Here is a 15,064-nt window from a genome sequence, read left to right on the forward strand (position 1 = left end):
GTTGCCTTGTTCAACCTCAGCTGGGAACATGACTCAAATTTTTTCCCACTCTGCACACGTCTGAAACTGACCATGAAAGCACTGCAAGGATTGATCTTGAGGTTATAAATAAATTTTAGTGAATAGGGAAATTCACAAATACAGAATCCACAAATAATGAGGACTGGCTCTATATGTATATATACACACATACACATATATACACATATATCTATGCATATGCACAGTATACATACATATAGTATTTCACTGTGGACTATTACATGTTCAAATAGATGTTTATCTTCACCAGTGCTTTTCAGTCTGTGAGTCATTTCTAATTGAGTTGTGAAATCAACTTAGTGGTTTCTAATTAGCATTTTGGTATGAAATGGAATAAAAAATCAGAGGCAATCTCAAGTATTGAGCATAAAGTTGCTTCGTGAAAAATGTTCATGCCTACATTGAATACCTCTAAGTAGGTGTGTGTTCCTGAGTTAGTATATAGGATGCACTTCCTACTGTAGATCGCAGACCAAAAAGTCTGAAAGCTGCTGTGCTGCAGTCAACCAGGGTCGTTGTGAGTGGGCCTCTGGCGTCACACCACCTGAATTTGAACCCTCAATCAATTACAAGGCACGTGGCCTTTAGCAAGGCACTTATCTGAGCCTCAGTTTATCTGTCAAGGGGTATAGTAATAGCACCTCCCTTGCAGCGTTCTTGGGGGAATCAGTGAAATAAGGTAGAAAAGTGCCAGGTGCGTCGACAGGGAGGGTGACAGCTGATGTTCCCCAGGTGGTGACGGGCTCCGGGCTGGACAGCCAGAAGTCGGACGAGGAGTACCGCGAGCTCTTTGACCTGGCCCTGCGGGGCCTGCAGCTCTTGTCCAAGTGGAGCGCCCACGTCATGGAGGTGGTAGGTGTCCCGGCCCCCTCCATCCTGAACTCTGTTCACGTGGAATCTGTCTGTCCCTGCCTCTCTCTGGCACTCTATTTTTTAAACAGCTTTATTGAGGTATAATTCACACACCACACCATTCACCCATTTAAAATGTAAATTCGTTCATTTTTAGTATATTGCCAGTGCTGCGCAGCCGCAGTCAAATTTAGAACATTTTCATCACCTCAGAAAGAACCCGGGGGCTTCCCTGGTGGCGCGGTGGTTGAGAGTCTGCCTGCCAATGCAGGGGACACGGGTCCGAGCCCTGGTCTGGGAGGATCCCACATGCCGCGGAGCAACTAGGCCCGTGAGCCACAACTACTGAGCCTGCGCGTCTGGAGCCTGTGCTCCGCAACGGGAGAGGCCGCGACAGTGAGAGGCCCGCGCACCGCGATGAAGAGTGGCCCCTGCTCGCCGCAACTGGAGAAAGCCCTCGCACAGAAACGAAGACCCAACACAGCCAAAAATAAATAAATAAATTAATTTAAAAAAAAAAAAAAAAAAGCTAAATCAGGAAAAGAGCCACTCTCTTTAAAAAAAAAAAAAAAAAAAAAAGAACCCGGTACATTCACCCCCTATTCCCTATCCCTGCAGCCCTAAGCAGTCTCCTTCTGTCTCTGTGGAGTTCCCTATTTTGGCTGTTTCCTATAAGTAGAATCGTATCATATGTGGTTATTTGTGTCTGGCTTCTTTTACTTCACGTTTTCAAGGTCCATCCATTGTAGCACAAATCAGTATTTCGTTCCCTTTTATGACTGAGTGATAGTCCGTTGCGTGGACTCCCCCCGTTTGGTTGACGCGTTCTCCTCTCTCCCCAGTACTCCTGGAAGCTCGTTCACCCCACGGACAAGTTCTGCAACAAGGACTGCCCGGGCACGGCCGAGGAGTATGAGCGAGCCACCCGCTACAACTACACCAGTGAGGAGAAGTTTGCCTTCGTCGAGGTGGGTGCTGACTCCCTGCGTCTCCTCGCCCCCCACCCCCTAGGCTGCTGCTGTGTCAGCAGCTGTAGGGCTTCCTGGAGGGGTGCTGGGCCGGGTGGCAGCCGTGGGCCTCATGTGCATGCACTTCCCTGCCCCCTCCTCCCACCCGAATTCATCTCTGTCCCAAGTTGTTATTTCGGAAGCGGTGAGAAACGCATTCTGTTCTTAAAATCCCAAAGAAAGAGTCACTCCATTAGACAAAACAGCAGGGACAGAACACGTGGCCAAAAGACATATAACAAATGCCCAGACTGAGGAGTGGTTGGAGAACTTCAGATCGAAACTAAGATGAGATAGAATGCTGACCAGTCAGGATGGTAAAGATCTAGTAGATTGGTGATGTCTGTTGCTGGTTGAAGTGGGATGTAGACCTTCTCAGATACTTTTGAGTGGCCAGTCCACATTTTACAGGCTTTCTATGAGGGCATTCTGATCATCTGTATTCAGATTTTTAACGGGCAAACCGTTTGGCACGTATATATCTCAGGGAAATAAGCCAACTGTGCCGAGACATATGTAACAGACATTTATTGCCGTATTGTTTATAATGCCAAAATATGTGAAACAACTGAAATGTCCTTCAATACGGACCAGGTGAAATAAATAAAGGTACAGCTATATCATTGAATACTATGCAGCCACTAAAATGGATGTACTGACATGAAAAGATATACACAGTATATTGTTAAGTTAAAAAAGAAACAGGTTAAAGAGCGGCATGTAAAATGATGCCCTTTCTACTAAAATTAATATACTTTTGCAAATTTGCTCAAGATGGAAGGACATAAGTGTATATATTTATATATACCAAACCATTAACCGTAGTAATTTCTAAAGGGAGGATTCTACTTCCTGCTTTATAACCTTCCGATTTGGTTTTTTGGTTTGTCTGATTACAAAAAGGTATGTCTGTGAGGGTGACGGAGCTCATTCTTGCTGGGTTATGAGTGACGGCTACGTCTTTCATGACCCTCTGAAGCCTAGAAGCCAGAGACTTGAATGCTACCCCTGGACCCTTCATCTCTCTGAGCCTCAGCCTCTTTGTCTGTAAGATGGAGCTGATTATCTTTACCCACTTCCATCCCAGCATTATTGTTGAAAATCAAAGAGTAATTACCAGAGATAATGATGTAGATGACCAGTGAAGGCTCTAAAGCGTCATACTTTTTAGGGGTTAGAGTTTCTCTTTAGCTGATCTCCAGGCTGCACTTTAAAGAACTGAGGCTCAGCGGGGTCATTTCAGGCAGGTACGTGTTCCTGAGTTAGTAGATAGTATACACCTCCTACTGTACATCGCAGACCCAAAAAGTCTGAAAGCTGCTGTGCTGCAGTCAACCAGGGTCATTGTGAGCGGGCCTCTGGCGTCACACCACCTGAATTTGAATCCTCAATCAATGACAAGGCACGTGGCCTTTAGCAAGGCACTTGTCTGAGCCTCAGTTTATCTGTCAAGGGGTATAATAATAGCACCTCCCTTGCAGTGTTCTTGGGGGAATCAGTGAAATAAGGTAGAAAAGTGCCAGGTGCGTCGACAGGGAGGGTGACAGCTGATGTTCCCCCGGTGGTGACGGGCTCCGGGCTGGACAGCCAGAAGTCGGACGAGGAGTACCGCGAGTTTAAAATGTAAATTCATTAATTTTTAGTATATTGCCAGTGCTGGGCAGCCGCAGTCAAATTTAGAACATTTTCATCACCTCAAAAAGAAACCGGTACATTCACCCCCTATTCCCTATCCCTGCAGCCCTAAGCAGTCTCCTTCTGTCTCTGTGGAGTTCCCTATTTTGGCTTTTCCTATAAGTAGAATCGTATCATATGTGGTTATTTGTGTCTGGCTTCTTTTACTTCACGTTTTCAAGGTCCATCCATTGTAGCACAAATCAGTACTTCGTTCCCTTTTATGACTGAGTGATAGTCCTTTGCGTGGACTCACCCCGTTTGGTTGATGCGTTCACCCGCTGATGGACGTGTGGGTCTCTCCTCTCTCCCCAGACAGATTGTAATCACACTTGGCATTGAGCTGAGTGGTCCTGACCTCCTGGCACTTCCACTGCAAATAGTCAGCCTGGAAGACAGTTGCCCAGTCATCACTGGGGGAGAAAGTCCTCCTCAAGCCTATTTATATAAAATGAGACTTACAGTCAAAGAGGACATACAACTTTGTAAAACTGTTTATACCTTTCTTTCCTTAATAAAAGCAATGCATAGGTACCATAGATAGTTTAGAAAATGCTCCCCTCAATCCCACTCCTACACTCACCTTCCCACAGTCTCAGAAAATCATCCAACCACAACCACCAGTGGCATTTTCTGTATTTCCTTCTAGTCCTTACTTTACTATACATTGAGAGGTTTTGTAATTTTTATTTTGTTAGTAAAACATGTAAAAATAAATTTAAGAAAAGTAATTCTGGGGGGGGCAGTGATGATGGTGGGATGAATTGGGAGATTGGGATTGACATATATACACTAATGTGTATAAAATAGATAAGTAATAAGAACGCGCTGTATAAAAATAATTAAATTAAATTTTAAAGAGAGAAAAGTAATTTTACGTGGCATTTAACAACACTAAAACAAGGCAAAAATATAGTAACCTGCACCACCTCACTCCTCCCTGAATCCCAAAATAGGAAACATCTTTTCACCTCGTCAAGCTATTTCTTCTGGTATTTATCTCTGTACTTCCACTAACAGCCTGATAGGGCTTTTCCTTGGTTTTTCAATTTATGGCATTTTCTATTGATTTCCTACTTTGGGAGAAAACAGTTTAGTTCTTTCATCTCTACCTCCCATTCCCACCCCCAATACACCCAATTCCTTTCTCCCATCTTCCCAAAGTGGCAATTTAACACTTTTTGGTTAAATTAATAGTTGCTCTATATTACTATAACTGAGTAACTGTTAATTGCTGAGTCCTGTGGTCTAATAGGAATACATCTCTTTTCTGGCACAGCTTTTGCCTTTTTGTTTGGTAAGTTTTCTATGATCCAATCAAAAAGGAGCCCTCAAACATACCAATGTAAAACTTCCTACAAAAGAGCTAATCACAATCATTATTTTATGAATTTTATTACTCTTTTTTTCCTTGGAGCCATTCCCGCTGAAGCCCCTTTTCCTTCTCTCCAGTCTGAACTGATTTTGTCTCTAGATCTGTTGTTCAGTTACTGATCTGAGATATCTCATCATCATGACCCTGGGATTCCCTTTGTCCCTCTCCTGTATTGGACCCCAGGGCTGACTCTCTCTTTATATTGGTGGAGTATATCCTCCAAAGCTTTCTAAGAAAGGGATTATGGGGGAAAATATTTCTGAGATCTTGAATATCTGAAAATGTTTTACTTCTAAATTCACTCATAGTGAGTGGCTAGAGAATTTTAAATTGTAAATAATTTTTTCCCAGAATTTTGAAGGTATTATTCCATTGTTTTCTAGCTTTTAGTGTTGCTGCTGAAAAGTTGGATTCTAGTCTAATCCCTGTTTCCTTGTTATTTTTTCCTCTGTATAATTTTTTAATAATGGCTTTATTGAGATATAATTTATATATAAAAAAATTCACCCTTTAAAGTGTACACTTATTTTTAGTATATTCAGAGCTGTGAAACCATTACCACTGCCTAATTTTATAACATTTTTGTTATCCGCCCCAAAAAAACCCATACCCATTAGTGGTCATTTGCCATTCATCCCTTTCGCCACCAGCCTCTGGCAACCACTAATCTACTTTCTGTCTGCGTAGTTTTGCCTCTTCTGGAGATTATATTTAAATGGAGCCATATAATATGTGATCCTTTGTGACTGGCTTCTTTCACTTAGCATGATGTTTTCAGGGTTCATCCATGTTCTAGTATATATCAGTACTTCATTCCTTTATGATTGAATAATATTCCATTGTAAGAATATATCATATTTATATATTCACAAATTTTGGTTGTTTCAACTTTTTGGCTATCATGAATATGCTGATATGTACATTCGTGTACAAGTATTTGTGTGGAAATATGTTTCATTCTCTTGAGTATGTACCTAGAAGCAGAATTACTGGGTCACGTGGTAACTCTATGTTTAAAAATTTAAGGAACTGTAAAACTGTTTTCCAAAGCAGCTGCACCATTTTACATTTTCACCAGCAGTGTGCGAGAGTTGCAGTTTCTTCATATCCTTGTCATCACTTACGGTCTTTTTTATTTTAGCCAGCCTACTTGGTGTGAAGTAGTTTCTCATTGTGGTTTGGACTTGCATATCCCTAATAACTAATGATATTGAGCACCTTTTCATGTGCTTATTGGCCATCTGCATAGCTTCTTTGGAGAAATGTCTGTTCAGATTCTTTGCCCATTTTTTTTTAGGTTATTTGTCTTTCTATTTTTGAAGTGTAAGAGTTTTTATATATTCTGTATCAGAAAAAGCCAATTAATTTGCCATGGTTACCAGGAAAACAGGGACTGTTTTCTAAAATGCAGCCAAATTTATGAGCCAAAATGAAAAAGAGGAAAAAGTTTTATCATGCATCTTGTTTTCCAGAACTGGTATATTTAAAAATATATCAATATTCAAACACCAAAAAAAAGAGTTTTTATATATTCTGGATACAAGTCCCTTATCAGACATATAATTTGAAAAAACTTTCCTCCATTCCATGAATTGTCTTTTTACTTTCTGTATGGTATCCTTTGAAGCACAAAAGTTTTCAATTTTGATGAAGTTCAATTTATTTTTTCTTCTGTCACTTGTGCTTTTGGTGTCATATCTAAGAAACCATTGCCTAATCCAAGTTCTCAAAGATTTACTCCTATGTTTTCTTCTGAGATTTTTATAGTTTCAATTCTTACATTTAGGTCTTTGGTCATTTTGAGTTAATCTTTGTATATGGTGTGAGTAGGGGTCCAACTTCATTCTTTTGCATGCGAATGCCCAGTTGTCCCGGCACCAGTTGTTGGAAAGAGTATTCTTTCTCCATTGAATTGTCTTGGTACTCTTGTCAAAAATCAATTGACTATAAATGTAAGGGTTTATTTCTGGGCTTTCAGATCTCTTTCATTGATCTATATGTCTTTTTATATGCCAATACCATACTTTTTTTTTTTTAATTAATTAATTTATTTATTTATTTTTGGCTGTGTTGGGTCTTTGTTTCTGTGCGCAGGCTTTCTCTAGTTGCGGCGAGAGGGGGCTACTCTTCATCGCTGTGTGCAGGCTTCTCATTGTCATGACTTCTCTTGCTGTGGAGCACAGGCTCTACACGCGCAGGCTCAGTAGTTGTGGCTCATGGCCTTAGTTGCTCCGCGAGCATGTGGGATCTTCCCAGACCAGGGCTCCAACCCGTGTCCTCTGCATTGGCGGGCAGATTCTTAACCACTGCACCACCAGGGAAGCCCAGTACCATACCATTTTGATTACTGTAACTGTGTAGTAAGTTTTGAAATTAGGAAATGTGAGTCTAACTTTATTCTTTCGTTTTCATCTGTAGAATCTTATAGTCTCATCTCTTTATCACAGTTTTTCTGAAGTTTCACTGTAAGGCATCATGATGAGGGCCTTTTGCATTGATTGTTTGGGACACTAAATAGGCCATTGCAGTGTGGAAATACAAGTTCTGTAGGTCTGAGAAATTTTCTTGAATTTTAATTTTGATAATTTCCTCCTCTCTGTTTTCTCTGTTCTGTCTTTCTGGGTTTTCTATCTGTCAGATGTTGGATGCCCAGGAGTTAGTGTCTAATTTTCCTGTCTTTTCTATCTTACTGCATATCACTTATTTTTGTTCTGCTTTATGGGGTATTTCCTTAATTTCCGTTTTCAACTCTGTTAGTATTTTTTATTTTGCCTATAATTTTTTTTTTTTTTTTTAAAGAGACTCCTCTTTTTTCTTTTTAATTTTATTTATGTATTTATTTATTGGCTGTGTTGGGTCTTCATTTCTGTGCGAGGGCTTCCTCCAGTTGCGGCAAGCAGGGGCCACTCTTCATCGCGGTGCACAGGCCTCCCACCATCGCGGCCTCTCTTGTTGCGGAGCACAGGCTCCAGACGCGCAGGCTCAGCAGTTGTGGCACACGGGCTTAGTTGCTCCGCGGCATGTGGGATCCTCCCAGACCAGGGCTCGAATCCGCGTCCCCTGCATTGGCAGGCAGACTCTCAACCACTGCGCCACCAGGGAAGCCCTGCCTATAATATTTTAAATGTCCAAAAGCTCCATCTTGTTCTCTGAATGTTTGTTTTTTTTCAGTTGCACCCAACTCTTGTGTCGTGAATGTGCTATCTCCACGAGGATATTATTGTTTTTTTCAGTCCGCTTTACTGAGGTATAATTTACATTTGGTAAACTGCATCCATTTAAAGTGTATAATTCACAAAGTTTTGACAGTTGTATATACACCTGTGAAACCAAAAACACAAGATGCAGAACATTTTCATCTCCCTTTAAGACTTCTTATGCCATTTGCAATCCATCCTTCCCTCCATCCTTGGCCCTAAACAATCACATTTTTTTTCACCATAGATTTGTTTTCACTTTCTAGAATTTTATTAAGTGGAATCATAAAGTATGTATTTTGTGTGTGTGGTTTTTTCACGCAGCATAATAATTTTGAGATTCATCCACATTGTTTTTAGTATCAGTAGTTTGTTTCGTTTCATTGCTGAGTATTTTTCCATTGTGTGGCTATTCTACAATTTGTGTATCTATTCAATTGTTGATAAACATTGGGCCATTTCCAGCTTTTGGCCAATGTAAGCAAAGTTGCTTTAAATATTTGAGTGTAAGTGTTTGTGTAGACATAGGTTTTTATTTCTCTTGGAATGGTCATATTGGAGGTGTATGTTTAACTTTTTAAGAAACTGCCAAACAGTTTTCCAAAGCGGGTGTACCATTTTATATTCCCACCAATTATATGTGAGGGTTCTGTTACACACACCCTCACAGTTCTTGTGTTGTCAGTCTTATTAATCTTAGCCATTCTAATGGATATTTAGTACATCTCATTGAGGTTTCAATTTGCATTTCCCTGAAGATTAATGATATTGAGCATCTTTTCATGTGCTTATTGGCTATTCATACATCTTCCTTTGTGAAGTGTTATCTATTGAAATCTTCTGCCCATTTTTTAAAATTAGCTTTCCATCTTCTTACTATTAAATTGTGAGAATCTTTATATATTCTAGATACAAGTCCTTATTCACAAATACGTTGCAAATATTTTTTCTAATCGGTGACTTTGCCTTTTCATTTTCTTAGGGGGGGGGGTGCCTTCTAAAGAGCACCTGTTTTTAATTTTGATGAAGTTCAACTTATTTATTATTCTGTGGTTTGTGATTTTTTTGTGTTCTAGGTAAGAAATCTCTGCCTAGCCCAAAGTTACAAAGATTTTCCCTTAGGTCTAACAGATCTGCATACCCTTCTGTGTTTGGAGTTATTCTCAGAAATCTTCATTATTTTGTCCTTCCTTTGTCCCTTATTTCCTAGTTTCATTGCCAGCCAGGAGCCCAGATTCCTTTATGACTTAACATTCCTTTAGTGCTTCTCTCTCATTATTTCTGCACTATAAAGGTTCTCTTCAGCAAAACCATTAGACTGTTGGTTCTAGTGAAAATTCTTACCTTCTGAACTATTCTCACTATTTCTCCTACCTCGAATGTTCTATTTCTTCATTTACAGTTTGGAGGAACATAAAGGCTTAGCATCTAAGCTCATTCATTCACTTACTCATTGCTTTTCAAGAAAAATCTCTTGAGGGCCCACCAGGGCCCCGGGCCCCAGGGATGGCGCCTACACAGTGTGCCAAGCCTCACCCCTGCAGTGCTTAACAGTCTGGTGCAGAGGGAGGAAATCGATCATGTCATGAGGGGTGTGACAAGTGTGGCAGTTGTCAGGAGGCTGACTTGACAAGGCTTTCCCCTCTGAATTCTTTTTTCTTTTTTTAACATCTTTATTGGAGTATAGTTGCTTTACAACGGTGTGTTAGTTTCTGCTTTATAACAAAGTAAATCAGCTATACGTATACTTAAATCCCCATATCTCCTCCCTCTTGCGTCTCCCTCCCACCCTCCCTATCCCATCCCTCTAGGTGGTCACAAAACACCAAGCTGATCTCCCTCCCCTCTGAATTCTGAACTAATCTAGAAGTTAGCACTTGGGGCTGACGGGGGTCAAAGGATCAGGTTTGGTAAAGCTGGACCAGAGAATGTGACTTCACTCAAGGCCACACCAGGCTTCCTATTCCTCCCCCATCCCATGAAACTTCCCACTGGGAAACAGGCAAAGCAGCTGCATAAATATACACCTCCCATCCTCAGGATGGGGAGGGGTGATTACCGCAAGGACAAGACAGGCACCCAGAGGAGAGGACACACCCCACAGGCAGACAGATCCCAAGTGAGCGCCAAGGTCAATGTTACGCTACACACATCATAGTCACCTGTCTCTCCACCTCTGCAGACAAATAAGTGAGTTAAGGGGCTAGGGAGGAGGTAAATAGAAGGACAGAAGCCTTTCCCCACAAGACTTCTACAGGAATCCTATTTTATGGACTCAAGCAGCAAATGGCCAAATCATTTCAAAAGCAAAGATTGTAAAAATTCTGTAGAAAGAAGTTCTATTTGATATTGTCTGTGGGTACATGGTATGTGGAGAGACCTCTAAAAGTCAGAGTGCTACTCAAAACATGGTCCATGGACCAGCTGCCAGTTGTCACCAGTCAGCGGCAAGATGGGGAGCTGGTGCCAGAATGAAAATCAGCTGATGGTGAAGCACACACGCAGCGTGTGGCTGACGTCTTTGCTTTGTAGCAGCACTTCCTTGACGAGGGAAGCGGAGTGCTGATTTCTCTTCTGGCACACGTTTCCACCCAGCCGTGAACTGACCCTCTGAGTAGCACTCGCCGGCCTCGTGCTTCAGGATGTCTCCTCCAGCACCTCCCCGGAGATGTGGTGAGGGTACCGGACAGACGGGTGTGCCAAGGCACAGTGAGCCTGACCTCCATCTGTGCCTGGCCAGGTGATCGCCATGATCAAAGGCCTGCAGGTGCTCATGGGCAGGATGGAGAGCGTCTTCAACCAGGCCATCAGGAACACCATCTACGCAGCCCTGCAGGACTTTGCCCAGGTGACCCTGCGTGAGCCCCTCAGGCAGGCAGTGCGGAAGAAGAAGAATGTCCTCATCAGGTGGGTCTTCAGATGGCCTTTTTCAGGGGGCACATCCAAAATCGGGGGTGCTGGGTGCAGGCCATAGAGGACGTTCCCAGCTCAGTCAGCTTCCAGGGAAGTGTCTGAACACAAACGGACCTTCCAGTGAGTTCCAGCAAGTCCTATGAGGCCCTTTTAGGAGATTGGACATTTGGGATGGATTAAGCCTCCGTCTCTGGGTTTGGAGCCCATATCCACCACCGTCTAGCTGTGTGAACTTAGTCATGTTACTTACCTTCTCTACACCTCAGTTTCCCTCATTTGTAAACTGTGGATGATGATGGTACCTACTCCATAGGCTGTTGGGATGATGAAATGAGATAATCCGTGTATAGACCTAAGCACACAGCAGCATGGAGTTAAGTGTGCAACACATGTAAGCTACTATTCAAGTTTTAAATATACAGAGATTTAAATGGACTAATGAAACTGTCCTATAAGCCAAAAGACAAATAGGCATCCTTCACTCAGGTTCTCTCCCACTGTGTGGGCTCAGAGCTGAGTTCTCAGACAGCCAGTGGGCATCAGAATCACTGGGGCACTTGTAAAATGCAGACTTCTGGACTGCATCTCAAATCTGTTAAGCCAGCATCCCTGGGGATGGGGCCCTGGAGTGAGCATGTTTCACAAGCATGCCAGGAGTTCTAAGGCACGTGGTCCTGGAACACCATGGACTCTAGAAACAGGCTTGCAGTGCCTCTTTTCCAGCTGGTCTGAATCCCGGTTCTTCCTTCCCCAGTGTCCTACAGGCAATTCGGAAAACCATCTGTGACTGGGAGGGAGGCCGAGAGCCCCCCAATGACCCGTGCTTGAGAGGGGAGAAGGACCCCAAAGGTGGATTTGACATCAAGGTGCCCCGGCGTGCCGTGGGGCCCTCCAGCACACAGGTAAGCAGCTCCAGGCACAGGCCAGCTCTGCTGACTCAGAGGCCAGCCAGGCTGTGGTAGGTCATCCTGGCTGGACCATGGGGCAGTGGGGCTGGGGGGGGTCCTCAGGCAGGAGGGGCAGGGTCAAGCAGCTGCTCTAGTCTTATTCTGCCATCTTGTTTTGATATAAGAGGGAGGACCACTGACTTAAGATTCAGGAGACCTGGATTCTAGTCCTAGATACCTGTGTGACCTCGGGCACGTTACACAGATCTCTTTGTGCCTCAGTTGTCTAATCTGGCAAATGGGGGTAATACCAGGACTGGCTATCCTAGCCCTGTGAAGTACAGGTTCCAAAGTATAGGAGAAGTTTAAAGTGGAATCTGTATGCATCTATCCTGTCCCTGTTTAATGAACGCTGACCCCCGCTTCCCCTGTAGTGATGTCCTAGCTTGGGAATTCCCACGTTCTGCCTCTGACTTGCTGTGTGATCTTGGGCAAGTGCCTTGACCTCTCTGAGCTCTGGTTATCTTCTCCGTTAAATGAAAACTTTGGATGAGATCACGTTACTGACAAAACACCGCTTTTGTTATTCCCTGTACCCCCCCCAAAATCACAAGTATCCAAAGCCCTCGACCACTTAGAGAAAGTCTAATAATCAGAGGTATTCAGAGTTGCCAACCGGAGCTTTTTCAACAACGAGAGGTTGTCTGTGGCTTATCCAAAGTAGTCGTTAGAATTACAGGAAAAAAAAAAGTAAAGAACCTAGGCATCTCAGTTAAATCCTTGCCACCTACTTAAGGATAAATATTTTCTGGTAGGCTTTTTGAGGTATTGAAAAAAAGCATATGGGCCCATTACAGCTCTTAAAGGTCTTACAGGCCCCGAAAGCCCCAGGCTGGGAACTCCTGCTTCACATGACCTTTAAACCTCTCTCATCTCTGAAATCCTGATTCCTTGAATCATCTGAGATGAGCCATCTGAGGCCCACCCCTGACGCTTCTCACTGTGTGTGTGTCTGTGTCTGGCACGGGGTGGGAGCAGGGAGGCGGCACCGGGGTGAGCTGGTTCTCAGCACTGGCGTCGTAGCTGCCCTTGGCCCGCAGCCCGCAGACCCCTTTGCACTTATCTTGCCTGCTCGAGAGACGTGGAACTTCTCAAGGAAGCTTCTACAAACGGTTCTGTGTCATGCCAAGGGCCAGAGACCTTTCCAGTCCAGAATGGCCTGGAGGGGCTGAGCAGGGCTTCTGGGTGTTGCTTCCGGGCGAGGCAAAAGAGAAACTGGAAAGGAGGAGGTCGCAAAAGGGGGCCAACAGGCAGAGAATGAGAGAGGGGTGGGGGGCAGGGAGGGAGAACGCAGTATTTATAAAGATAATATGAGAGGGAGTGTCACCAACAGTTAGGCCCCCCCGACACCCCCAAGTCATGTTAGGGTGGCACAGACGCACTTGATAGACTCCTAGACAGTCAGCTTGGAAGAGCCCTTAGAGACAAACTAGTCCCAAACTAGTTCCTCCCCCTATTTTGCAGATGGGGAAACTGAGGTCCAGAGAGGGGAAGTGACTTGTCCAAGTCACAAGGTGAGTTTAGATGGAGGTGGGACGAGAACCAGGTCTCCTGACTCCCACCCTGGGGCTCTGTTAGGGCCTTGGGAGCGCAGTAGACATGGCATCTGGCAGAGCTGGGAGGTGACTGTTCCGGTGAATTAAATGCTTTGTTTAATAAAAGTAGGTGGGGAAAACGTTTCCCCTCTTACGGATGAAATGGATTTTCGAATAGTTAGAATTTGGTACCAATCAGTCGACACCCGCACAGACTGGATTGAAGACTCCTTTCTTGGAGGACTCCAAGGCCATCATTAGAGCAGTGCCTCTCGAGTCTTAGGGATGGTCAGCCGTGCCCACCGACAGGGTTGCAGAGGGTGGGCTGTCTGATAAACCCGCAGCTCCGTAGTTCCTTCACCACAAAGGAAAGTGCTGTGCCAGGGATGGCGTGCCACTCCTTTCTGTGGCCGTGCTGCCCAGCCCAGGCCAGGCGCGTGGTGGGTGTGGTCCTAGAGAAGATCAGAGGCGGCCAGGATGGATGTGGTGGCAGAGGGAGGTTGGAGCATCTCAGAGGTGGTCGGCAGGTGGCCTCTAGCAGTCGTGGCGGCTTTCCCACCGTATACAATACCTCTTGCTTTTCTCTCTCTCTCTCTCTCTTCTCTCTCTCCCTCTTCCCTGTCTCTCCTGCCCTCCCATTCCCTCCTCCTCTCTCCTATCTATGTCTTAGGCCTGCCAGTGGTCCCCGCGGGCTTTGTTTCACCCCACTGGTGGCACACAGGGCCGAAGAGGCTGCCGATCCCTGGTATAACACCGCCTGGCTGGGTTGGTTGGGTACCCTTCTCCAGGAGGCAGCAGAAATGGACTAGGCTGGCTGCTCACGGCCCCTTCCAGCCCTAAGATTCAAAGACACATGATGTGGAAAGATGTAGATTAGCACTTGCGCCCTTTGCACTTAAGGCCCTCTGTAAGCAGGAGTTAATTGTCTAGTAGGCCTCCTGTGTAAGTACCGATCTTCACCTGCTTTCCACCCAGCATTTCGGCAAGCTGTACCATGCAGCGGATGCCTGCAGAGGCGCTGTCCCTCGGTCTTGAGGGTCGGAAACCTGAGGTGGTGGGGGGCTTGCTCTGACCCTACCCCATTTCACAGTTCCTTGGAATGTCAGAGCTGAAAGGGACTGGTTGGAGAAAGCATCTGGTGCAACCTCCTCATGTTAGCAGATAAGAAAACTGAGGCCCAGAGTGGGACTTTGTTGCCCAAGGTCACACAGCAAGTCAGGGGCGTACCTAGCCTTGAACCCCATTCTTTTGACTCTGAGTCCAGTGCTCCACCCCTGGTGCCACCGTGGCTGTCCAGTAAAGCAGGGAGCGACTCCAGGGTGACGTGGAATGAGGTTCTCCTCTGATGCCCACGCCCTTGGCCAAGCAGAGCAGGCAGGACCCTGGGCCTTGAAAGACCTGGTATTACCAGGTCCTCCTACCCGGGAGGCCGCCAGCCCCAGGCAGAACATCCTGCCAGGCTGGCCAGTCTCCCTCTTGAAGGTTACACATTCCAAATTTACTTCTCCAACCCTAAACTGGT

General features: G+C 44.7%; 1 protein-coding gene across 6 annotated transcripts in view; it reads left to right on the forward strand.

The window, feature by feature from the left end:
* CYFIP2 (cytoplasmic FMR1 interacting protein 2) overlaps window positions 1–15,064 on the forward strand; it is a 128,538-nt gene that overhangs the window by 40,050 nt on the left and 73,424 nt on the right. For 4 of the 6 annotated variants that reach the window (XM_082379054.1, XM_082379059.1, XM_082379057.1 and 1 more), the window contains exons 12-16: window positions 775–894; window positions 1,737–1,862; window positions 10,888–11,054; window positions 11,815–11,962; window positions 14,213–14,287. In XM_082379054.1, the coding sequence (XP_082235180.1) occupies window positions 775–894; window positions 1,737–1,862; window positions 10,888–11,054; window positions 11,815–11,962; window positions 14,213–14,287 (636 nt within the window). The remainder of the gene's footprint in view (window positions 1–774; window positions 895–1,736; window positions 1,863–10,887; window positions 11,055–11,814; window positions 11,963–14,212; window positions 14,288–15,064) is intronic. The other 2 variants (XM_082379056.1, XM_082379058.1) reach the window with 1 other exon arrangement.

Source organism: Balaenoptera borealis (assembly GCF_965194805.1).
Source record: "Balaenoptera borealis genome assembly, chromosome: 2".
Taxonomy (NCBI): domain Eukaryota; kingdom Metazoa; phylum Chordata; class Mammalia; order Artiodactyla; family Balaenopteridae; genus Balaenoptera; species Balaenoptera borealis.